Here is a 25359-nt window from a genome sequence, read left to right as displayed (position 1 = left end):
ACAGAAAGAATAAAGACCCACCAAAACAGAGCGTCGTCAAGGTCGTGGAGTCTGGCAGATTTTGGTTCTTGCGTCGTGTGCCTATGGGCATTGCGCGGAGGGCGTCGCCATGCCTAACATAGTAATTTCTCATTCCTCGCACGTGTCAATCGAAGGTACGAGTCTCCGACTGCAGGGAGCCGGAAGGCAGGATCTTCAGGTACCCGTTCGGGAGACCAAGTGTGCAAGCCTTACGCGGACTTGAAACACGCCGTGGACGAATCGTTCGAGAAGATGACGGACACTTGACTTCGGTGCTTGGTCGGACAAGCGTTTTGCGGTCGGAGACTGGCGGAGATGGTTGGTGATGGCTGTGGTTGTTGGACGGATATCTGCTCAGACTGATCGCCACACAATTCGACAATGCGATTTTTCATTTCTTCTACAGCGGTTCGAACGATTTACCACCATCAATTGGCCTCCCATGAGCAAAGCCAGAGAGACAGCAGTGCATCGGCCGAAGGTTGCTAGCTTCCCCTGAGTTCTTCGATCTCATTCATTGTTGCTGTTCACACAGCCACCAAGCAGTCGTCGTCAACCGTGTGGAGCCAGATGAGATCACGATGTGGGAATCCGTGACTAACCCGCACAACCCCCCGGCTAAACGACGCGATTCCGGGGCAGGACGGCATTGGGATGGAAGTTGGCTTCCTTTGTCGTCCGTTTTGACGCAATGTGTGGTGGTAGTGGCATGCGGTGATAAGTCAGAGTCTTGATAGATGTGTTGAAGTCTGGAATGGAAAGGAGTAAATGGTACGTATTCGGCAAAGCGTCAAACTCTATTTGCGTTGCAACACGTGACTGAAAAATCGATACGAAGGAGGCGGACCACATGAACCTAGACAACGAATTCCTACGCCGGATATCGGTCATGCGATATGGCGAGAGAGCACATGGAAAAGGATGAAAAAGGCTCGTTTCATGAGAAATGTACAGCCTCTTCCGCGCGTCCATGCGCATCAACGAAGGCGCACGGCATATGCCGCGCCATGCGATACAGACCCAACCCAATTCCCGTTGCATCGGCCGGAGACCCAAATGCATGCTGTGTCTGCACCTCATATTCCATCATACGCCCGAACGCTATCAAAGTCCTTGCCAAGAAGGAAACAATCTCCAGTCCAACCCATATCATCACCGGAACTCCACGGCCGGTATGCAGCCTTTGTCTTCCACATGTCGAAGCTCCAGCTGTTGGTACTTCTCGCTCTTCGCGTGGAAGTAGATGCCGCTTACGCTGCCGGAACATTGGTTGAAGCATATGTAGTAGAAGCCCTCGAAACTGGCTCCAGTGATGGTCTTGACACGATGGTCCGGCACGAGGAAGTACTCTTTCCAGCGCATGAAGAGATGTTCTCGTTGCTGGTAGTTCTTGAGTGTGAAATTGGGCGATTTTGCTGACTTTGCCAGTGGTCGCCACGCAGGGAAACGGGCCCAATGTTGAAGATCGACTTTCTCATTGCTGCCCCATGATTTATGGTCCGTCTTGAAGAGGTATTTGGGACCAATCACTTCGCCTTCGAAGAATGTCGTAAGTGTTGGATGGTCGTCGGTGAGACCTAGTGATCAGACCAGTTAGTCAGGAACCTCATTCGGACACAGTCTATCATACCTTGTATACGTAGGTAGCCGCAAAGAAACGACTCTGCCAGATTGACGTCCTTCAATTCGACTTGAACATCATACACCTGACGGTCTGATTGTTGAGTCCCTCTGAACCTGCTCCCCGGCCTCAAAAACGATGTTGTCGATGTCGGTGAGACGTGCTAGGGACATTTCATTAGCATCCCGATGCTCTTGCCAATTGTTTCGAGTACCTACCCTGTTCATCTCTAGCTCTGGGAAGTGAAGGTACTGCGGCGGCGGGGTTCCTGGTGATATCGCAGCGGTCGACATCGACTGCGCCAATGATTGTGCTAGTCGAGCATCGCTGTCGCTTGGAGCATCGGGAGAGCCAACGGGACTCGGTGGTTCCACGCATATCCCAGCGTCTTCGATGTGCTCGCCTTTTCTGACCTGCTCTTCTGTCCGATCAGCCCCATTCGATTCTACCCTGGCAACTCTTTCTGCTGGCAAAGGCTGGCTCATGCGCTCGTCTCCTTCCGGGCCATCACTTCCGGTCTCGGCAGCTGATGATGGTATGCGCGGTTCGGTGTGTTCTACTCGCGCGTCGCGTGGCGCATAGCGTTCGCGCCGCTCTTCAGGAGGACAGCTGGCGAAATTGTTCTGTTCTGAGGTGGTGAAGTCGACAGGCGCGGGCGGATGGGTATCGTCACTTGGTGTCGGCATCTCAACAACTCGCGTGACGTCGGGGTAGCGTCGGGGATTAGACAGGCATTACAGACGAAATAATGTACACGAAGAAGCAAGAACGGAGTCGCGCCCGCGCGGTGCAATATCGCGGATCAATTGGGAAGCTGTAGTGGTTGTGGGTGGTGAATTGTTGATGACGTCTCACAATGCGGTCGCCTGCAGTAAGTTGTGAAGCCGAAGTCGAAGCAACACGGAACTTCACTCGCGGACCCCTGCAGCAGGCAGCACGTGCTCAGGCTTGGCATGTAAGACAGCCACGGCAGCATCGCTCTGTCCCCCCATCGTACGTCCATGTATCCTCAATTCCATCATGGCGTGGGTATCATCAAAATTGCCATATTCTGTCGCATTGCGTTGGCTTGCCTGTTCCTCGTTGTAGCTGCCGATCCCTCAGATGGGCTTGATCTATGGAGTGTTAGCTTCGGCTTGGAATATGGGAGCCCAGCATACCTTGAAGTGCAGTGAGATGAGCGAGAAGACCAGAGCCTTGAGGTCTTGAACCAGGTAGTAGAAGACACGGAGTCCTTCTGGATCTTCCGACTCGTTCACATCCACCAAGGAGCCGATCTTCGCCGTCTGTCGCATCTATGATCAGCATAATGAAAGCTTGCCAGTCAGTGACACTTGGAACTGACCTCGAACGAAATGTGTTCGCTACCCAATCGAATCTCGAGTTCCTGTCTGCCGTCCTTGTTCTTCTGGGGCCACTTGGTGTCGTCTTCCCTGTAGACAGTCAGTCACATATGCCCGCCGCACAGTAACTTGTGGATCCATACTTGACGATTTCGCTGTCCTTGATGATGCGCTTGATCTCCTGTACCATCAAGGCACTCACGCACACTATAAATGTCAGCTTGGGAAAACAGATTCCGAGAGTTTGCCAATTGGAACATACTCTCTTTGCGGATAAGGGAGTCATTGCGGTAGTTGGAGTTGTTCGCATAGCGTGCTATGGCAGAGCGTCCGTCGCCGACTACGCGGAAGTCGAATTCTGCGGCGATTAGAAGATTGTTATATGCGAAAGAATCTCAGAAGCCGTACCCAAGAACTCGTGCCCGAAGCGTCCGGAGTGACCTGAGCTATGAGTAGTCAGTATCGGGGAGGCCAATATGGTTGTGGTCGAGGATGCGCTCTCAAACATGCCGCGGTCGGACCTCTGAGATTGGCTGGCGACGACGACGAATCGTGGTGAGACTCACTAGTAGCGCAGGTAGAACGGCTCGGCAGTGCCAGACATGGTGAAGATGTCGTGAGGGCAGTGGTTTTCTGGCAATCGGAGAGCAAACAGTTCGTCTGAAGCGTGGTGGCACGGAGAAGAGAGCCAAGCCTTTTGAGGTGCCTGAAATGGTGCCTGGCGCGGAATTTCGAGCAGCTGCTGATGCGGAGGGCACTGAGGACAGATTGGACACATTCACAAGCCGCGCCAGGAGCTGCACCGTCGACGACAATAATCCACCGCCCTTCCCATACTCTCCGTCACCCCTCCGCCGCCGGCAGTCACCTCTCCCCCTCATTCCGCTCGATACCCCGTCCCCGCGGCTCCGAGTCTAGTGGAAATCGACCCAGTCCCCACGTGTCAGGAGCAAAGGGCAAGTCGGAGAGGGTTGGCTGCTCATACAATAATCCGCCGCCTGCGAGGAGGACGCGCCCACCCAATCCCATACACATCACTGCTCGCCCGCCATGGCGACCTTCCTGGAGAATGCGTACAGCCTGGTGCATCAGGACAACACCGCCGACCAGCCCTCCCTCCAGGACCTGCGCAACCAGCTGGAGAAAGGCACCGATGAGACCAAGCAGGAGACCATGAAGCGCATTCTGACGGTCATGCTCAACGGCGATCCGATGCCACAACTGCTCATGCATATCATCCGATTCGTTATGCCCTCGAAGAGCAAACCGCTCAAGAAGCTGTTGTACCTCTACTACGAAATATGTCCCAAGCTGGACTCCAATGGCAAGCTCAAGCAAGAGATGATTCTCGTCTGGTAGGACAGCAGGCTACAAAAAGCAAGGGACTCAGGCTAACATACTTTAGCAATGGCATTCGAATGGACCTACAACATCCCAACGAGTACATTCGTGGCAACACCCTTCGCTTCCTCTGCAAGCTACGAGAGCCTGAACTCATCGAACCACTCCTCGCCCCTACCAGAGCATGTCTCGAGCACCGACACTCATATGTTCGCAAGAACGCCGTCTTCGCCATTGCGTCCATCTTCCAGCACTCAGAAGCCCTGATGCCTGACGCTCCCGAGCTCATCCAAAACTTCCTCGAGGGGGAAAGTGACAACACTTGTAAACGCAATGCTTTTGCTGCTCTGCTCAGCATCAGTCACGAGAAGGCATTGGAATACCTCAGTGGAGTGTTTGAAGGCATCCCAAACTCGAGCGAGCTCTTGCAATTGGTGGAGCTGGAGTTTATTCGCAAAGATGCCATCACAAACCAGCAGAACAAGGCACGATACCTCAGGCTGATCTTCGACTTGCTCGAGGCCAAAGACTCCACAGTCGTCTATGAGGCAGCGTCCTCGCTCACCGCTCTCACAAACAACCCAGTTGCAGTCAAGGCAGCGGCAGCCAAGTTCATCGAGCTGGCCATCAAAGAGTCGGACAACAACGTCAAGCTCATTGTATTGGAGAGAGTCAACACCCTCAGGAAAGCGAACGAGGGCATTTTAGATGACCTGACGATGGAGATCCTGCGCGTACTTTCGAGCCCTGACTTGGATGTGCGGAGAAAGGCATTGGAGCTGGCAATGGACATGGTCTCCAGCAAGAATGTCGAAGAAGTGGTAATGCTGCTCAAGAAAGAGCTCGCCAAGACGGTCGACGAGCAATACGAAAAGAACAACGAGTACAGGTCACTCCTGATCCACTCGATCCACCAATGTGCAATCAGATTCTCTGAGATTGCGGAGAGTGTGGTTGGCCTGCTCATGGATTTTATCTCCGATTTCAACAACTCCTCTGCGGTGGATGTTATCTCTTTCGTCAAGGAGGTCGTGGAGCGATTCCCCAAGATGCGCAGTCCGATCGTCGAGAGGCTTGTTTCAACACTCAGCGAAGTGCGCGCTGGAAAGGTATACCGAGGCAGCGTCTGGATCATTGGAGAGTACTCACTTGAACTCAACGACATCAGAGAAGCATGGAAGAGGATTCGGGCCAGCTTGGGCGAAATTCCCATTGTTGCATCTGAGGCTCGACTGCTGGAGGAGCAACCTGATGGGGAACCAGAGCTCAACGATCAAGTCAACGGCCACCCCAAGCCATCTGCACCAACTGGCTCGCGCAAGGTCCTCGCAGATGGCACATATGCTACGGAGAGTGCACTTACCAGCCAGTCTTCTGCAAAGGCCAAGCTCGATGCTGTGAAAGCAGCTCAGAAGCCTCCGTTGCGACAACTTATCCTGGACGGCGACTTTTTTCTGGCCACGGTCCTGTCTTCCACCCTCACCAAACTCGTCATGCGGCACTCTGAGATCTCTACCGATGCCGCGAGAACGAATGCCCTCCGTGCCGAGGCTATGCTCATCATGATTTCAATCATCCGCGCTGGTCAGTCGCAATTCGTCAAGGCACCCATCGACGAGGACTCCGTCGACAGAATCATGTCTTGCGTTGGGTCGTTGGCAGAGTTTGCCCAGAAGAAGGACCTTGAGACTGCGTTCCTGGACGACACGAGAAAAGCTTTCCGCGATATGGTCCAGGTGGAGGAGAAGAAGCGTGCTGAGAAGGATGCTGTCCTCAAAGCTAAGAACGCCATTCAGGTTGACGATGTTGTATCGATACGACAACTCAGCAAGAAGAATGTCGATGGTGCCGAGGAGGCCGAGATCGACCTCGAAAAGGCAACAGGAGGCGATGCTACGACCGAGAACTTGACGTCCAAACTCAGCCACGTGGTACAACTCACTGGTTTCTCGGATCCTGTCTACGCCGAAGCATACGTTCAAGTTCACCAATTCGATATCATCTTGGATGTGCTGCTTGTCAACCAAACACGAGAAACGCTGCAAAATCTGTCTGTCGAGTTTGCTACTTTGGGCGACCTCAAGGTGGTGGAAAGACCAACTACTCAGAATCTTCCAGCATTGGACTTTTTGAACGTTCAGGCTACCATCAAGGTGTCGTCTACCGATACTGGTGTCATCTTCGGTAACGTCGTATACGATGGAGCATCCTCGACCGAATCGCACGTTGTCATCCTGAACGATGTGCACGTCGACATAATGGACTACATACAACCCGCGCAGTGCACAGAGACACAATTCCGAACCATGTGGACCGAATTCGAGTGGGAGAACAAGGTCAACATCAACACCAAGATGCCAGAAGGCACTGGTCTCAGAGATTTCCTGCAACGACTGATGAAGGTGACGAATATGAGCTGTTTGACACCTGACGCGAGCTTGGAGGGCGACTGTCAGTTCTTGAGTGCCAACCTCTACGCCAGGAGCGTATTCGGTAAGTTATCTCGACTGTGTCTTGACCACATTCTTGGTATGATGTACTAACTTTTTGTGTAGGCGAGGACGCACTTGCGAACTTGAGTGTGGAGAAAGAGGGAGACAATGGTCCTGTTACCGGGTTCATGCGGATACGAAGTCGATCACAAGGCTTGGCGTTGAGCTTGGGATCCCTCAAGGGGCTGAGCAAGATTGGAGAATTGTCTTGAAACTAAGCTAGCAGGATAGAGACATGATGACGAGAATCTCACATGGATGCCAATTACGATGCAAGGCGTCCGGAGCGAAGGGGTAGGAAAAGCGAAGCCTGTCTCAGATGGAGGCCCAACAGAGGTCGGGTGGGATGTGGCCAAAAAGCTGGCAAAATGGCATGCTTGTTAGCGGAGACGAAAGGGGGTTGTATTGAGCACTAGATGGCATACGTATTGAGAGGACCAAAAGAGCTTTCTGAACCCAGCCATCTCTCATACCGACTTGGAGAAGGAAGGCAACGACCAACTGGTGAAATGTGCTTTCCAGCTATGCTGCGAGTTGCTTTCACACAACTGACCCAGACACTTATCCCGGCTTCTACATTGCATCTCCAGGGCGCAACAACGACCTCGACCTCGACCTCGCCCTCGCAACAAGTAAAACCTCCCTCACTCCCGCGCCCTCCCCTCCCCTCCCTCCACGCCACAAAATTCCCCTCGCCCCTCCACGCCATCCAAAACGTCTCCAAAATCACCCTCAGCCCTTCACTTCCAATTCCTTTGATCGATTTGACATCGGCGAGCCATGGCCCATGCCACTGCGGCATTTACAAGCACTACCGATGGTCCTCAGATTGGTGCTGGTCTCCAGTAAGGGGCAAAGAGCCATGACCGGTTTACTCTCAGTCATCCGTTGTCAAAGACGAGAGACGATGCTACAATCGAACATGAGCCTGATGCCCTTGTTGACGGTGGCTTCCTGCGTATGTTCACAGGAGGTCAAAATCGAGAACAGAGGGCAAGGACGACCTGCTACTCGTAGTGGGGAAGGGAGGTTCAGAGCATCCTCTGTCCCGTTGATCCGAAGCGGAGTCCATACGCCATCACGCAAAGTCGAAGGCAAGCTATTTGGAAGAGCATGGTCCATTATAAGAGGTTGTCAGAGGTTTTTATAGGAAGACGAGCCATTGTCAACATACGTTTGTTGTTGTAAAACGCACCGGAAACTCCAAGTATCGATTGTCGTCACCATGAAAGTCGTTAGAGTTGTTGAATATCACCAAAACCTCCAGCTAGACGAAGCTCCAGAACCCAAGATCACCTCGCCCCTAGACGTGATTGTGAAGATCGGTGCCGCTGGAGTGTGCAGGTAATCTTGAGACAGTAGCCTTGTTGAACGATCATAGCTGAGAAAATGAACAGAACGGACATACACATCTTGGAAGGGCAATGGGCCGATAAAAGTGGCGTTAAGCTGCCTTACACCATTGGACATGAGAATGCCGGTTGGGTCCATGCGAAAGGCGATGCTGTCACAGGCATCGAAGTCGGAGACGCCGTGATCCTCCATCCTCTGGTGACTTGTGGTTTCTGCCGAGCCTGTCGATTCGGCGACGATGTCCACTGCGAGAACAGCACCTTCCCAGGCATCAACGTCGACGGTGGATACGCAGAGTACTTGAAGACGACAGCCCGCAGCGTCATCAAACTGGACCCAAAACTCAAGCCCGCCGACGTAGCAGCACTGGCAGACGCCGGGTTGACAGCCTACCACGCCGCAATGAAGGCTGCAAAGCTCCTCCGTCCCAGCGAGTTCTGCGTGATCATCGGTGCTGGTGGCCTAGGACACATAGGAATCCAAGTCATGAAAGCCATCAGCGGAGCAACCCTCATTGTCATCGACCGCAACACCGCAGCCTTAGACCTGGCCAAACAACTTGGTGCAGACCACATCGTCCAAGCCGACGACTCTGGCAGTTTCGTAGAGAAAGTCCTCCCCCTCACGCAAAACAAAGGCGCCGAAGCCGTCCTCGACTTCGTGGCCGAAAGCGGCGCCACAGCCACTGGAATCAAAATGCTCCGTCGCGCAGGAAACTACTACGTCGTGGGCTACGGTGAGAATATCAATATCCCGACGATCGATATGATCTCGACGGAGATCAACATCATTGGAAATCTCGTGGGGAGCTATAACGATCTTGTGGAGTTGATGGCTTTGGCGGAGCAGGGGAAGGTCAAGTTGCATACGACCGAGTATAAATTGGAGGATTTCCAGAGGGCGATTGATGATCTTTCGAATGGCAAGGTCAGGGGGAGGGCGATTTTGGTGCCGTAGATGGGTCCTGAGCTTCTCGTTGGAAAGGGAGAATGTGAGTGGCGTGGAGGGGGACGTTCATATGAGTATGCGAAGGCCTTGAACAATAATGTACCTGTCACTGGTGTCCTAAAAGGATGAGAAGGTCGACCAGCACCAAGTAGAGGTGAGGTTAAGGTTGTGTCTGTGTCCATCAAGGTTTCCGGATGGACGAGCCGGAGACAGGGAGGTCAATCCTGAAGGCGTGAGAGACTTAAGAGATGGGATATTGAAACACATATGTCAACTTAAGAATGTCTTGATTGTTTATCACATCCTACTGTTGTACCACGTATATGACATCTGACTCACTCGAATCATTCACGAACACCAGCCATGTTGGGCATGAAGCCAATCCTTCCGGTAGCATCGTCCAAATCACTATGACGAGCGGCATTGAGTCACCATCTGCACCGCCGAGGAATTTGCGACGTGACAATGAAGCAGAATAGACTCTCTTACAGACAGGCATGGTGTGTTCCTCCTCTTTCTTGGCAACGAAGTCCTTCGTGAAGAAAACAGGGAACGAGCCTAAATTGACCGGTCAGAACTGCTCGTTCGCCTTTGTAGCCTCGGACTCGGGCTTCGGGCGGGAATGGAGTATGTTCTGTACGCGGCTTCGTTGTCGTCAGTCGAACGGCGCATTGTGTCTTGTGCTCTCAGCATCGATCGGAGTCCGGCGGCTGGGGCACCATCGAAGTTCTGGGAAGGTCCGGCCTCGATGTTTGTGGATGTCCGTTGTCTCTCTGCCAAGGTCTGCTCATTGTCACGAGAACTTGAAGTTGGTGTTGGGCCGAGTCCAATTCATGCTTTTGAGCGAGTCCAGTTACGAAGAGTTGCCTTCAGTTACGAAGAGTTGCCTTCGTTCTCACCTTATCCAGTATTATAGGAGCGTCTTTTGTCTAAAGAGGTAAAGCCTCCTTCCTGTGGTGCGAATACACTGTAAGAGGGACCCTTAGTTGGCAATGGGATTCACGAGAGCCATCCGACAGATTGTGTGAAGAATCGAGAGTTCAACGGTCGGGTGTGAGCCGAATGATCGATTGCCTTGTCCTTTATGCCTCTCTGTCCATTGGCGAAATCTGCGAGCCGCCCTGGAGTGGGTTGCTGTGATAGCAAAGGTAGGGTCATCGCTGCGGTGTGTTGTCCTCATTCGATCGAACGAAGCAAACGCATATTTCTCAAGCAGCACCTTTCCCGCCAATGCCTTGCACTCGAGTTCGACCGTAGATGAATCCCAATGTCAAGGGTCGATTGTTGCTGCATTCTGAGGACCAGGAGTCATCGGCCCTTTCCAACTCTTTAGAAGTCTGCGATCTTGGCCACTCCCAACCCAGTCTATTCTTCATGCCAACGAGCCAGGTATCCCGACGAACAAGGTGGTCCTGTGTTGTAATGGTATCCATCCTTCTGCCTCGAATGGCCCCTTCTTCTGCAGTCTGGCAAGGTCAAGGAACAGTCCGTCGGCCCGATAATCCGTGCGTGAGCAATGTCCAGGTCTCGAACTGTGAAGTCCATAGCGGCAGTCGGCTACGTGTCAAGCGTGTGAGCGACTGGAGAAGGCCGTGTATAGTCTGCTCAACGCTTGGTACCCTGTAGCGGGCATCTCTCCGTCTTTGCTAGGGGGTCGGCATCCCGATCCGTACGTATTGACAACGATCAAACCTTCGGCTTTAAAAAGTTCAACAATCAATCGAGTCGACGCATCTGGGCAGACTCAACGTAATCGAGGAAGCCACGTCAGGTTTATGCCTCCACCATCACAATCTTGAAAGACACATCTGTGGCACAGCGAAGTGCTGCAATTTCCACTGCAAGCCATGCAACACAATCCACCTCCACTAATGCTCTTCGTTGTGGAGTGGTCTTGGTAATTTCGAACAGCGGAGCAAGTGCACAGCCCCAAAAATCTCGATGCTATTCAACGAGATCTCGCTTGGATGATACCCCGAGGTGAATCCGTGGGAACCCCCTGGTCACAGCAACGTGTGGTTGGTGTTGTGAAGGTTCATGTTTCCCTCTCACGGGGCATCTCGTCGTATCGTCTCATATACAAGTATGTGTTGGCGCCTGGCAGTTTCCTTGCTTGATCCTTCGGTGTGCTGCAATGTTTCAATTTCTCGTCCTCGCTTCTCGCACTGAACAGCCCGGAGAGCCAATGCCGAGCCTTCTCGTCCGGTCGAGGTGGAAATACAAAGATGAAATGACAGGGGTGTTCGCTGCCACCCTTTGCTAGCTGGCCTCACACCTCTCCGTAGAACGTGCAGGCCATCGCGTGACACCAACTGCATAAAGCGGGTGTTGGGCTCGGGAGTAGTCGTGTCCGGAAGGGGTGAAATACTTGCATGCTGCAGCGTCGTGGATGGCGGTCACGCAGAACCAAGCCGGATATGGCATTCGGCAGTGGGTGTTCTCAGTGTTGTACAAGATCAGAGTGTGGCATGGCTCCTCAGGCCTCGATGTGCTGCTAAAGTTGATGCGAGATTTGTGTGTACGATATTCTTTCCAATCGGGTGCGATGAAAGATGGGCGTCCTGTCCGCTGCCTTCGCTACGTACTGATGCCAGCAACAGATCTTGCTGCCTGGACGAATGTGTTGATAGCCCACATGGTCGCTGTTCTGTATGTGATCCGACAGAAGGCCCCGATTCGTGTTCCCTTGACTTGTTGACAACACAACCGTCCTGGAGCGTCGGAGATCGCGACGTGCCCATCAATGCTCAAATAGTGCTGTTTCCCTGTTGCTGCTGTCGCCGATAACCTCCATTGTTCGAGCCTGTACTGGCTTCTCCGCCATCATTTGCGAGCATGAACTTCGTCCCAAATCATCCCGCTTCGTCGCCCTTTTGCCCTCCTGTTACTCCGAATGTGGACGAATGTGTAAATCGCCATAAGCCGAAACGGGTGCACATTGGCAATGCAGTGCACCGAACAACGTATATGTTCAGACAATGTGCCGGAAAGATTCCTCTTTCTGCGCCAGTGCGCTCTCACCGACATCAGCGCCGAAGATCGAGAGTGGTGAATCTTCCCTCGCGCAAGATCCTTCTAGCCATGTCGACCGTGATAGCCACCATACCCGCTGTCTCGCGTCTCTTCTTCGCCAGGGTGATGAAACGACGATGGATCAGGATACCAATTCGCGGGCATCGGTTGCTGAGGGGGGTAGCCAGGCATGACGGGCATGCTTGTGCCTCGCTGGTCGTGTGGAACCATGTATTGCTGATGTTCGACAGGAACTTGCTGAGGAGCCATCTGAACTAAGCGCGGGTCATGTCGCTGCGCCTGAGGGTGTGGCTGTCGTTGCACATAAGAGCCAGGAGCCTGTTGATCGAAAGGGAACATGTACGCGTTGTGGCCTGAATAATCGGCGACTGGGTAAGACATCGACCGAACGGGTTGATGAGTCTGTTGTTGCGGCCAGGCTTGCTGGAGATGCTCAGGAGGGTAGTTCATCGTTTCTGATCGCGTGTTCTGCGGCGGCTGATCCATCGAGCCAGGAAACGGTGCAGTGTCTCCTGCTGTACTTCCGTACCTCGCGAACGGATGTGGCATACTACCAGTCGCAGGGACTGATACTGCCTGAGGATGTGCGCCGAACTCCTGACCGTTCCACGACGGGCTCTCTCGGTGAGGATGCTGGTATTCATGAGGCGCGTAGCCACCTGCAAGATGGTCAGACCGCTTTGCTTTCTCTCTGACCATCTCATCATTACCTTGTGGTGGCATGCCACCGCCAGGGGGTATTGGAACACCCTGAAAGCCTCCCGGAGACTCGGTCGTCGCGTTGTGAAAGCTGCCGCCAAAGTGCTGTCCCGCGGTGTTGAGCTGTCTCGTTACCAGCTGTGTAGGCGACGAAGAGACGGTCGAGGATGCTCCCGATGGTATGCCGGCCTTGCTCGACGCTTCAGATCGAGCGTCCATGGCCGCCTGTTGGTCGACCGGGTAGAAGACGCATTCCTTCTTGAGGCGGATGCAGTTCTGACATCGTTGCTCCGGGTCATCTTCTGCGACCAGGCATCTGATCTTCCGACGACGACAGTGCGCTGACTAGTGTCAGCGGTGTTGCGATCTTGCGCGCGGCGGACGGGTAGGGTGGCGCGTGGCAGGCGGCTCGTAGAGCAGTTTGCAGGGCGGCGCAGCGAAAGTAACGTCAAGACTTACCACAGGCTATGGAGATTCTCTGGTAGCCAAGTTTGTTCCGCTTCTTGTCGGCGGATTCGGCGTCTGACATAACGGCACCGCGCAAGAGCGGAGTCGAGAGAGATTTGGAGAGATGTTTGCTGCCAGGCTTTGTTTTGGACGCCCTGGCCTTTTTCCCATTCGATCCTTCAAACTGTGGGGCTCCCGATGCAGAGGGTGCATTGGCGCGAGCCGCTGTGAGATAGTCGTTGGCAACCGGGACTGCAGCATGGCCTGGTGGCCTGGCAGTTGTCGAGGGGTGTGAGTAGATGTCAGGCGCTGGGAGGCTCGAAGGCATTACAACTGTCCCGGCACAGGGTCAAAGTTGCGGTGACGGCGTGTGGCGTCTGATCCAATCGATGGCAGATCTCTCGCGTCCGCCGAAGGACATACCAATGCAGATTGCAGATGGGGACCTGTCGGTTTGAGTGGTGGCGGCCTGGTCGCATGAAATGACGAAACCCTGTCCGCCTTGTCGGTGCCCACTGCGCAGGAGTGTATGATGACCACTGCACAACGCATAAGCTGCTAAACTAAGGCCCCTAAAGGTGAGGATGCTGCGTCAGGCAATAATAACTGAGAGCCTTTAATGCTGCGTGCGAAGGCCGAGAGTACCAGGGCAATGGACGCGCTAGGGACACATGCGCCGGCAAGGAATGGCTGACCAAACGGGTCAAGAGATCGACGCCAATGACCAACCAATGGACATGTGAACAACAGAGTAGCAGCCCCGATGTATTGAGAGATGATAAACGAATTGGCATGGACAGTCGTGAGAGGTAGGCTCTGTAGGGTAGGCTGCGCAAGCTCGCAGTCGATGAAGGACACAACTCCGATGCGAGCCTAGCCATCTGTGAGTAGCCTGGGGCGCGAAATTGCAGTGGCAAAAGCGACGTGCTCCTCATGGGCCAAGTCGCTGCGTCCATGGCCGACGTTGACGTCGAGGAAGATTTGCAGGGCCACTGCGTAGCGTGACTTGTTAGAAAGCGTGGCTTTCGTTAGCCCGAAGACATCACACCGATTGCGCCAAAACGTTTAAAAAAAAGGATGCCGCCAGCCGAGCCTCTTGTCGAAAGCGGTTCTTCCAAAACGACCAGAGTTTCGCCCAGGGTTAACCGAACCAAGAGCCAAAACCCACGCGCATCATCACCCCAGACGCCATGTGGTGCAATGCCAGTTGGGCGTTCATTTGGTATGACAACGCATGCGACCCAGTTGTATGTACATACAGCTGTCGCCTGCCTGCACATGTGGGAGATCAACCTTCTCAACGCAACCCGAAAATCCTGCTGCGGAGGGCCAGGGAGTTGTGAGGGGCGAAGATCAGATGCCATGCGGCTCTTGATTCCTCATGTGGCACAGCGAGACCTCGGAATTTGCCAGCTGTCGATGGTGTTTTGTGGATGCTTGTTGGTAGCAAGGTTTATGTTGCGAGCTTCTTGCAGTACGTATCTGAGACTGGGCTGCTCGACGGTGCCGACCCTTTCGGTTCCGATCGTCCTATTTGCAATCCACAGTTCCCAAGGAGCTGCCCTTTTGGGAAAGCTGTCTACGTTCCACTGCTGTGGGCTGGATCTGAGTCAGGAGATGAACGTCCAAACTGCTGGAATAGGCCAAAGCATCATGCCACAAGTTGGCTAGCGGGCGTGTGCTGAAAGAGAGCCACATTCGCCAAAGGATTATCGACTTGCTGATTGCATGCTGCGACCATACACAGCGCATTCCTTCGGTCACTGTCCATCACATGTGTGCTCCAGGAGTGGTGTGGCAAAGAGCGTGGCGTCAACTCCGATCGAGGGAAGTGGAGTTAAGATTTGACCTGCTGCGTCGCCCGTGCCAGACGCTGGCGCCAGCCGCGATGCCGCTTGGCTGGCGTGTTTCGCAATGCATGGCGGGTATCCGAGTCACACAACGCAGCGGGAGGCAGCGATGATGGCGCAAACGCACGAGGGCCGGATTCCTGACACACCAACGCACTGCCTGGAGGATGAGGGACTGCTTGTCGACAGCCCCCGACCATCGTCACGACCGACGAAGCGGTTGTGGTGCCGCAGCGTGTGCTTTGGATGACCGCTGTGGCTGGCTTTTCAGGAAGTGATGTCGACGATCGCGAATCACAGATCGTGACCAATGCGCGCGGCCGCTCTGGGAAGCCACGTGAAAGTCAATAGAAAGGTTATTGCCGCCACACAGAGCTGCAGCCAAGATAAGTCCGTCAGAGTGGGAGATCTGCTTGTCAGTCCCTGCTGCCCGCTCCCTTTGCTGCCAAGACGTGCCCTTCTCATGCACCAAAGTGAGACATGTCTCCTCCACGCTCCGATGTCTGGCAGACCTCTCATCGTATCGGCTGGCTGACGGCGTGGCATAGATGAGCTGCACGTGCGCGGCATGCTGCCGCAAGACATGCGGCGTGGTGTGACCGGGGTGGACGCATGGCACGGCACAGCAGGATCAACTCGTACTCGCCCTTTGAAAGTCTTCAGCTGAAGATATCTCCTGCCACTGCTGCACTGTACGAGATCTGCTCGGGCGCAGCGGCAGCACATCCGGCGGCTCTGTTCTGGCGATAGTACGCTGAGATCGGCACATCGCATATCAGTGCCAGACCAGAGTCGTCGTCCATGCTCGAATGGGAACCCGGCGCAATGCCGCCGCACAGCTGTCCTATCCATTCGGCATGTTGACCGCTATCGGTCCTTCTGCATCTGCCTGTCGTCCGGCAAATGGCGACTGCCGCATCGAACCCTTCATCAACGACGGATAGACCGAATGTGAACTCATCATCGGTGAACTCACATGCCAACCTGGGTGAAGCTCGCGAGACCGCTGCTGACGGCGCGAAACCCAAATCGTGAGATCTATATAGAGTAGGCTTTCTGCGGGGACCCCTCAGTGGGCTTAAGCCATGTTGCAGGTCAGATGCGCCTCAAACCTCCTTGGCATTCACATATGCTGTCGAATCTGATGTCGTATCAAGCCACAGGCGCCTCCAGCGATGATATACTGCCCTCCTGGCGGAGGATGATCGGAGAATTTGGCAGCAAGGTTTTGTTCCGAGGTCAGGCGTGATGTGGGGATTGGCATGGAGAGAGGCTTTGACAATTTCACTTCCTCGGACACCCGCCGGAGAAGGCGACATTGTGAGCAATCTGGTTGAAGATCGATAAGCCACCTTCCTACAATTGCATCTTCGACCGACCGCCTATCCAAAGCTAAGTCGCAACTGAGATTCGCTGTATCCACTGCGCAGCAAGGGCACCGGGTGCGACAGTAGTCAAATCACAACACGCCGTACTCTTGCTTATTCTGCCGGCTGGGGACATGAAAAGATGCGGTCGCAACAGACAGTGAAATGACTTTGTGGTGAAAGTGTCATCGTTGAATTCATGAGCCGGTGCAGCCACAAGCGCAGTGGCGTCCTAGCTTGACTATGTCGACGACGTTGCTGCATGCGCGATGGCATCTGCGGCGTCACAGCAGACCTATAGTCAGTTTGAAGACATTTACAGTTCCAGTCGTCTTCCAGGTCAGGGCCGATCAATGAGCGGTGGTTCTGACCGCCAACGCGCGGTTGAGTAGCATCTTGAAATCCAGCTCCTTGTGGTCTTCGGGCATGTACTCTCCAGAGGCGATACAGTGCACCTTCATGTTGCGGTGATAGCGAAGGTTGGGGAGCAACTTTGGCGTGATGAGAAAGTACTGGCTGGTATGCTCTGCGCAGGCAATGTCTACCATTCGGGAATGGACGAGTCTGTTCAAGAGGTCAGTCTATTGCTCTGTTTGGGCACCTCAGTGACATACCTTTCGTTGCGCGGATCCATGCCCTGATTGATCTCATCTACGACACGGAAGGGGGCTCTCGCAAGGCTTTGCAGCGCCATCAGGTAAAAGATGGTGGAAACCGCTCGTTCTCCACCAGATTGTCGGTGCGAATCGAGAATGCTGAGCTCCTCCTTCTCCCTGAAAATCACCAAGGGTCAACAAAGGCCGCAACATGTGTTAGTGCAAGCACTTACCTGAATTTGACTCTGATTTGAATGGCCCACTGTTCGAAGTCCTCATCCTTGTGTATCGCAACCTCGCCTGCGCATCCAATGCCTTGAAAATTCTCGGCGAAAGCTGTGGATATTTGGTCGACGATAATGTCCAGTTCGGGTTCCCATTTCGCCCTGATGTCATCTATCTTGTTGCTGAGCTCTTCGAGGCTGCGTTGCAATCTGTCCCGTTGTACACGCTTTTCTTCAATCTTCTGAGCACGCTGCTCGAATTCCCGGATCACGTTCTCATTGCCACCCAGCAAAGAGTCGAGTGCTGCTTGTGCGGATTGGATCTCAGTTTCCAATTGGTCCTTGTCCCATGAGCCGGAATGCTCGTCATGATAGGCTTGCTCTTCCTCGTTGAAGCCGTCGCGCGCAGCAACACAGTGCTCCTGAAGGGCCTTACCCCTGTCAAGTGCTTGGCGCTCTATGGCGCGCAGTCGCTCGACTTCTGCCTTCCTCTCTCCCAGCTGTCGCTGGTCTTCAGCACTGCGAAACTCCAACTGATCAACGTCTGACGTGGCTTCAATGCACGATATTTCGGCCTCGAGCACCTTCCGATGGAGATCTCGCAGACTCTCCACAGTCGCTGCATAGTCCAGGGCTTGCTGGCCTTTCCTCAAATGGTGATCGTCAATCTCTCGCAGAATGGCCATTTTCCTTTGCCCTTGCTGCAGTACCTGCGCTTTAGCGTTATTCAATTTCTCCTCAGCGGCCTCGAGTTTGGGCTCGAGGCCGTTGTACTCCGTTTGCTGCCTTTGCTTTCGCTCCTTCTCGTCCTTCAGGGCTTTTTGATCTGCCTCCAGTTTGGCTTTGCCGACTCTCAGCTCGGTGAAGCGCTTGTGGACGCTGTGCATCTCTTCCTTTATCTCGTCGAGCTCTCCTTGAGCCTCCGCGATACGCCGATTGATGTCTCTCTCTTGTTGTGTGTCGACTGGCGCATCAGTGAGGAAGCTCGCTGGCTTAAGAGACTGAACACGACTGGTAGCATGATCGCCGTATTCTCGGCGGCGGATCACTTGATAACTCTTCGTTTTCGTTACCCAAGCATTGATGGAACTCCGCTGAAGAGACTCAAATTGTGCGTTCGAGGTCTCGCTGGTGCTGAACGCAGTCGCATGAAGGTTTCTGTTGTCACACAACATCGCAAGCACTTCCCTAGGCCCTTCAATGAGGTTAATCAACCAGGACTGCAGGCCAAATTGTCTCAGGTCTTCCTCGGAGCAGGGTGCACGGAAGTCCTCCAAAGGCTGGAGAGAAGAGCGAATGTTGATGTCAGTGAGCTTGAGCTTGCGATACAGCTGCTCGTCCAGGACCTTGAAGTCCCGCTGCGATGTGACAGTGAATGCTAGCAGTTCAGCTCTCCCGAGTACGTATTCCACCTGGCTCGCGTGATCAGTGTCCTTGAGTGAGCATTCGATCATAGCTGGACCGAAGACGGGACCTTCGAAAGCGTTGCGGTTGGCCTGAATCCAGTCCCAGGCTTGGGCCGTGTCCGCGGATTGGTTTTTCAACTTGTTTGTCTGTCTGCCAGCCTGAGACTGAAGGTTCTCCTTTTTCTTTTCCTCCTCGGCAATGATCTCTCGGCGTTGTTGAGCCTGAGTTGTGAGGCTGTCTTTGTTCTCGTTGATTTCGTTCATCTCTTCATTGAGCTGGCGAATACGACCAGTCAATTCTCGGACTTGGTCGTTGATTTCTGCGGCATTGAACGGTTCTGGCGGACTCTCCATCGTTTTCTTAATGCCGCGAATCTGGTTCTGCACACTGTTGATCGTGCCCTTTGCTTGTTTGGCACTTGTCTTTTCGGCATTCAGACGCTTGCCACATTCTTCAATGGCGGTCTTCGTGTCGATGTAATTCTTCAATTTCCTTTCCGCATCCTCTTCGCATCTCTTGAGAAGTCGACTGCGCCCAGCGGCGAATTTCTTCAGTCGGCCGCAATACTCGTTCTTCTTCTCAATGGCATCGACATTCGGCTGGATCTTCCGCTCCAGAATTTGAAGCTCCTTGTTGGCCTCCTTTCTCCGGACTTTGGCCTCGCCGTGCTCCTTGACGAGTTGAGCGTATTCTGCATACGGTCTCATCTTCTCAAGCAACGCCAGCTTTGCCTGGAGGGTCGTGCGCTCTCGCAATCGATTGACTTCATCTTCCTGTGATTTCTGCCGGTCCTCCATACTCTTGAGGGTCTCGATCAAGCCCTGTTGCTCAGTCTGCTTCTGCTTCTGCTCTTTGCCCATGGTTTTCAGCTGGTCATGCCAGTCGGAAACATGTTCTGGAGCTGCAGCTCTTTGAGTTTGGACTAACAAGTCGACAGGTGACAACGCGGCAAACTCCACGACTCGGTCTTGGGGCAGAAACTGGCAGAGGTTGTCGACTTGGATTGAGAAGCTGCGAGCGAGCTCCTGTGCCGACTTGTGATTGCTCTTCTTGCCGTTAATCAGCCAAGTCGACTTGTTCTGGCCTGATTTGCTGCCTCCGTCACGATTGATCTTGTGTGTAATGACTGGATTTTCTGAATGGCGCTCGGTATCAGCTTTGAGCTCGATTTCAATCTCTGCTTGCTTTCGCCCATGCTTGACGAATTCGCTAATGTCTTTGGCTCGACCGAGGTGGGAAGTGCTCCAGCCGAGACCGATGCAGATAGCACAGACGAGCGTGCTCTTGCCCGTGCCATTTGGCCCAATGACCATGTTCAAGTTGGGGCCGGGGAAGAACTCGGCATGAGTGTAAGTCACAAAGTCCTTGAGAGTGACACGCACGATAGATCCCGGATGATGCTCCTGTTCGCTGTTGCTCTCTACGTCTCTCGCCCGGGCTTTGCCCTTTGGAGAGCGCCGATAGTTGTCGGGTAAGACGGGGCCATCTTGAGACTGATCTGAATGTAAGCAAGGTCATTATATCGTCTGATACGGATCTGGTACCTCATCGTCTTCAGTGCCAGAGTCATCGCCATTCAGTCTTCGGCGTTTGCTGCCGGGCGTGTTGTCTTCGTATAGCTCCTGATCAGAGTTTGATCCGTTGTCGTCTTCTCGTCGTCGCCTCCGTGAGCCCGAAGGGCTCGACATGGCGCAGGTTTCTGCTCGAGATGTAAGAGGTGAGGTCCGACCTCGAAGACGCGCTGGCAAGTCGCGACAGGAGCGCGTGCCAAATGTCGACGTGTGACTAAAGTGTTAGCCGAGAATTCACTTCTGACTTCCAGTCAACTTCAGATTTGCGTCGCTCGCAGTCATCCATATGAGCAATCTGATATCCTGGTATTTATGGATGAAGAATCGATTATAATATCCTTGACGCTTCAACTTCGGTGACTTTGGGGCCACTGCGCACGTGCAAACCAACATGGCGCAACCGAACTCACAAGCACCTCGAAACCACGCTGGCAACGGCCAGAAGAAACGAAGAGAACACCCAACGGACGCGAAGAATGACTCGCACAAACGAGCGAAGACAGATCATCGAGCCAAGCAACGTGATGCACGTACCCTGTCTGCTCAGACCTCTTCCAAAGCATTCAGGAACGGCGAGTTGGATGTGGACAAGTTCGTGAAATCGCGCGAGTACGAGATCCGAGCGCTGGAGGAGGGTATGGCGAGGAGCAAGAAAGCTTTGACAACGCGAGCCTTTCAGCATGTCCCGAAAGAGCTGAGGAGACGGACGGCGAGCCACAATGTGAAGCGTGTTCCGAAGCGGCTGCAGCCCAGGGCAAAGAGGGAGGTATGTGATTACTCGTCTGACTGTGATTGAAGGTGGGTGGCATTTGTTACATGGAGGACTGCGATAACTGAGAAGCTGCAGATGATTGAGGACAATACGCCTACCGTCACAGCCCGTAAGAGGAAACCCACGAGGCACATGCGACTCAGATTGGAAACGGCCAAGCAGCTCCGGGCGCTAGGTACTCAAAAGAAGCGGTCTGAAGAGACCAAGAAGAAGCGGGATGGCGAGAAGAGCGTTCATGGGTCGCAGTCGGTCAGCTCAAATGCACCGGGCAGAGGACAGCCCAGTCTACACACGCGTATCTCTAAAGTGAAGAAAGTGGTGCCCGCATTTCCCCCACTCGCAAAAGCCAAGTTTCGAAAACGACAGATTCACAAGACCTGGCTACCCACGCATATGTTTCACGCCAAGCGGGCTCGCATGACAGAGCCCAAGGATCCGCTCTGGCGCTTCGCGATACCGCTCACGCCCACAGCAAAGAGCTACAGACCAACTCACAGAGCCGCCAACGATCGAGGTGCAGTTGCTTGGGATGCAAGTTACATGTCGACTATTGGTCTCGAGGGCCAGCAAAGGAGCATTGTAGGTATGCTCAAAGGCCTAGGCGTGGGATCCTATCATCCGAACTTGTGGCAAGCCAACGGCGAGAAATGGAGAAACGGTACTCGCGTATGGGAGGGGTTTGCCTTCGAGCGGGAAGCACCTCACAGACCTGTTGCTCCTGTTACGGTCATCTGGTGCGTGCCAGACAACAAGCTAGCAGAAGCCGAGAACCGCCAGAGAAAGGCTTTCGTGAGAGTGCACCCATCTGCATTTTGGCAAATCTGGGAGGAACTCGTTCGCCTTGCGAAAGTGATAAAGCCACAGGCCAGCGTCCAAGATCTTCGCTTCGAGATTGGAAGCATTGAGATCACAGGACCAGCGGCAACGGAAGCACTGCAAGCGGCGTTGTGGCCGACCTCGAAGCAAGACAGCCCGGACGCGAAGGGCTTTCAAAGCGTGGAAAGATTGTGGACCGCATTGGACAGCCTGGTAAACCCTGACATGCTACCTCCAGATGTTTTGTTGGGCTTTGAAGTCCAAGATCCTCGACTCCATCACCCGCCTCGCAAGGTCGTACCGCGAGCGTCTGAATATGAACAGGATCAGCTCCTTGAGCTGCTTGCTTCCTGGCCGTTCGACGCAGCACAACGACCTCCCACCATCTTCGATCGTCGCACTCGTCTGGCCGCTTCGTCCTCATTGCCAAGCCAGAAAGCCATCAACCGAAGAAAATCTCTTGCCCCACCTGGTGAATACCCTGCACCGTCCTCGAAAGATCCTAGAATCCCAATTCTCCTGTACCGTACTTCTGAGAGGAGTCATTCGCGGAGTACATGCAGTCTGCTCCTGCCCTGGAAATGCGTTCAAGCGGTGTGGTACAGTTTGATGTACTGCCCGCTGTCTACGGGTGGGCAGCCACGGTTCGGGGGACTCGATGAGAGGCGACAACTGGCTTTTGAGATCCAGCAGCCGTGGTTTCCCGCCGATTTTCCGGGAACTGAAGCCGGTTGGCAATGGGAAATGAATGAGCGTAAAAAGCGCGAGGGTGAATGGAAGCGTAGACCCAAGTCTAAGCGCATCAATTGGCAATCCGTCGATACTGGATCTGGAAGAAAGGGTGAAGTTGGCACAGGATGGGCCTGCGATTGGGAGAAGTTGATGTCTGAACCAAGCTCAGAAGCCAACCTTAGCGGGAAGACAGCTCGCGACGCAGAAACGCGAGCAGGTACTCTGCAACCAGCAGACATGATGCATCTTCCGGGACTTCAAGCTCGAACTGTCCTTGTCGGCCAAATTCGCTTTCACGAGGATGGGAATGCGCAGCGCACACTCGTTACGGTTCGCATCAAGCTACTCACGCGTGGGGTTCCGCAGACCTGTGCGCGAATCTACCGCCTTCCTTCCGCCAAAGGATCTAGCCAGCTACGCAGACGTTGGTTGACTCTACATCCGAGAGAGCAGGCTACAAGACGCCGAGGGCCCAAGAACGGATTGCCCAAATTGCCCAAGGATGCACCAGACCACCTTGTGCAACGCCGGCTTGCTCAGTCTCTGCTCAATCCACCTCAGGTGGGACACAATGACTACCCAGGCTCTCCCGGTGAAGAAGATCTGATTGGATTCGTCACCACTGGCAACTACAATCTCGGAGAAGGGCAAGGGACGGGCATTGGTAGCATTGTGCTGAGCAAGGTGCTGAAGGATGTTAGCGACAATGAGAAGGACAGCAATCTTTGCATAGTGAGGAACTCGGGCGATAGCGCAGGGAGGCTCGCGATCTGGGAGGTTGCTTGAGTGTAGTTTCCAATATAAATTCAGGAAACTGAACAGATTGCTATCCTGTCTGCACGTGAAAATAATGCAGCTGCACAAGTGACTCCCCCGCTCGTGATAGGTTCTCGGTTGACCTTCCGCAAACGCGAGTGATCCGTGCTCAAATTCTTGACTCCGATAAGTTCGACTCTCCGCTGTCAAACCTCCTCTTCTGCCATCAACCATCCACCAACCGACGTCGCCCATCATGTCGTGGAGACAGAACCTGGGCCAGACCGGCGCCAACACCATCCCTCTGGGCAACAAGCGACGCTTTGGCGGCGACGACGACGCGCCCGCCGCCGACTTCGACTCGAACGGTCAAGACAACAAACGCGGTCGCAGTCCTGAGCGCAAGGCGCCAGAGCTCAACCCCGACGGCACCAAGAAGCGTCGCAAACGCAACCGATGGGGTGATGCAGCAGACAACAAAGCGGCGGGTCTCATGAACTTGCCCACTGCCATCACGGCGCCCATGACGGCCGAGCAGCTGGACGCCTATGTCACTCATCTGCGTATCGAGGAGATCAGCCAGAAGCTGAGGATCAACGATGTCGTGCCCGCTGATGGCGACAGGTGAGTGCCCCTATGCTTAAGAACATTGACACCAGACACTGACCAAATGACTACAGATCGCCGTCGCCCCCTCCCCAGTACGACAACTTCGGTCGCCGTGTCAACACGCGCGAGTACCGCTACCGCAAGAAGCTCGAGGATGAGCGCCACAAGCTCATTGAGAAGGCGATGAAGATCATCCCTAGCTACCACCCACCATCTGACTACCGTCGCCCCACCAAGACCCAAGAGAAGGTCTACGTGCCGGTGAACGACTACCCGGAAATCAACTTCAGTATGCATAGCAACCCACTAACCCTTTCACTTATCCACACACAAGCTCTTTTGCTGCACTCTTTGTCCACGGCGATCGAAAGCCGTACTAACCCCTTAAAAAACTAACGCACCACACCCTTCAGACATGAACCATGACTAACACTTAGCTTTCTCCCACTAACAGTCGGCCTCCTCATCGGCCCGCGCGGTAACACACTCAAGAAGATGGAGACTCAGTCAGGTGCCAAGATTGCTATTCGCGGCAAAGGCTCTGTCAAAGAGGGCAAGGGAAAGTCTGACGCTGCACATGCCAGCAACCAGGACGAAGACTTGCACTGTCTCATCATGGCAGATACCGAAGAGAAGGTCAACAAGGCGAAGCAGCTGATCCACAACGTCATCGAGACGGTAAGACGATGCATGTGTCGGATGACGAGAATTAATACTAACACAACAAAGGCTGCCTCCATTCCAGAAGGCCAAAACGAGCTGAAGCGCAACCAGCTTCGTGAGCTTGCCGCGCTCAACGGTACCCTCCGCGACGACGAGAACCAGGCCTGCCAGAACTGTGGTGAGATCGGCCACAGGAAGTACGACTGCCCACAACAGCGCAACTACACTGCCAACATCATCTGCCGTGTCTGTGGCAACGCAGGCCATATGGCACGCGACTGCCCCGATCGTCGTCCAGGCGCGGACTGGCGCAACATGCCACCACGTCGCGGACCGGAGAATGCCCTCGACAACGAGTACGAGGACCTGATGAAGCAAATTGGCGGCGGCGACACTTCCGTGCCAACTCGCCAGATCGGCTGGGAAGAGGGCGCCGCTGGCGACGCGAACGGTGGTGCTCAGCCAAGAGTCGCTCCATGGCAGCGTGGTCCGACTGGCGCCCCTGCTCCATGGCAGCAACGCCAGCAATCGTCGGGTGGTCCAGCCCCATGGCAGAATCGTGGAGGCAACGACGACTATGGCAACGCCGGCGGCTACAACGGCGGCTACAATGCAGGACACTCATCTGGTGGTCCTCCACCATGGATGCGGCAGCAGCAGCAGCCTGCCGGCGGTGCAGCACCATGGCAGCAGCAACA

General features: G+C 54.1%; 7 protein-coding genes across 7 annotated transcripts; 3 read left to right on the top strand and 4 right to left on the bottom strand.

The window, feature by feature from the left end:
- Window positions 1–1173: 1173 nt before the first annotated feature.
- Window positions 1174–2328, bottom strand: M409DRAFT_17531 (uncharacterized protein; the record flags this gene model as incomplete). Its single annotated transcript, XM_033804096.1, has 3 exons — window positions 1174–1598; window positions 1652–1805; window positions 1861–2328. The coding sequence occupies 3 exons, from the start codon at window positions 2326–2328 to the stop codon at window positions 1174–1176; spliced, it is 1047 nt and encodes a 348-aa protein (XP_033673186.1).
- A 414-nt stretch (window positions 2329–2742) lies between these two features.
- M409DRAFT_63028 (uncharacterized protein) lies at window positions 2743–3589 on the bottom strand (the record flags this gene model as incomplete). The annotated part of the gene is made up of 7 exons (XM_033815411.1): window positions 2743–2757; window positions 2803–2928; window positions 2988–3075; window positions 3129–3192; window positions 3248–3343; window positions 3394–3431; window positions 3552–3589. 7 exons carry the CDS (start codon window positions 3587–3589, stop codon window positions 2743–2745), a joined length of 465 nt encoding a protein of 154 aa, XP_033673185.1.
- A 446-nt stretch (window positions 3590–4035) lies between these two features.
- Window positions 4036–7030, top strand: M409DRAFT_50016 (uncharacterized protein; the record flags this gene model as incomplete). Its single annotated transcript, XM_033811426.1, has 3 exons — window positions 4036–4340; window positions 4391–6819; window positions 6882–7030. The coding sequence occupies 3 exons, from the start codon at window positions 4036–4038 to the stop codon at window positions 7028–7030; spliced, it is 2883 nt and encodes a 960-aa protein (XP_033673184.1).
- A 1013-nt stretch (window positions 7031–8043) lies between these two features.
- M409DRAFT_50015 (uncharacterized protein) lies at window positions 8044–9128 on the top strand (the record flags this gene model as incomplete). The annotated part of the gene is made up of 2 exons (XM_033811425.1): window positions 8044–8162; window positions 8216–9128. 2 exons carry the CDS (start codon window positions 8044–8046, stop codon window positions 9126–9128), a joined length of 1032 nt encoding a protein of 343 aa, XP_033673183.1.
- A 3066-nt stretch (window positions 9129–12194) lies between these two features.
- M409DRAFT_17527 (uncharacterized protein) lies at window positions 12195–13380 on the bottom strand (the record flags this gene model as incomplete). Its single annotated transcript, XM_033804095.1, has 3 exons — window positions 12195–12811; window positions 12863–13192; window positions 13311–13380. 3 exons carry the CDS (start codon window positions 13378–13380, stop codon window positions 12195–12197), a joined length of 1017 nt encoding a protein of 338 aa, XP_033673182.1.
- Window positions 13381–16865: 3485 nt separating this feature from the next.
- M409DRAFT_50013 (uncharacterized protein) lies at window positions 16866–20430 on the bottom strand (the record flags this gene model as incomplete). The annotated part of the gene is made up of 4 exons (XM_033811424.1): window positions 16866–17079; window positions 17130–17288; window positions 17345–20235; window positions 20287–20430. 4 exons carry the CDS (start codon window positions 20428–20430, stop codon window positions 16866–16868), a joined length of 3408 nt encoding a protein of 1135 aa, XP_033673181.1.
- A 274-nt stretch (window positions 20431–20704) lies between these two features.
- Window positions 20705–23419, top strand: M409DRAFT_50012 (uncharacterized protein; the record flags this gene model as incomplete). Its single annotated transcript, XM_033811423.1, has 2 exons — window positions 20705–21079; window positions 21161–23419. The coding sequence occupies 2 exons, from the start codon at window positions 20705–20707 to the stop codon at window positions 23417–23419; spliced, it is 2634 nt and encodes an 877-aa protein (XP_033673180.1).
- Window positions 23420–25359: the final 1940 nt, after the last annotated feature.

This window comes from Zasmidium cellare (genome assembly GCF_010093935.1).
Source record: "Zasmidium cellare ATCC 36951 unplaced genomic scaffold M409scaffold_3, whole genome shotgun sequence".
Taxonomy (NCBI): Eukaryota; Fungi; Ascomycota; class Dothideomycetes; order Mycosphaerellales; family Mycosphaerellaceae; genus Zasmidium; species Zasmidium cellare.
Note: the sequence above shows the minus strand (reverse complement) of the source record. Positions and strands in the feature narration are given on the sequence as shown.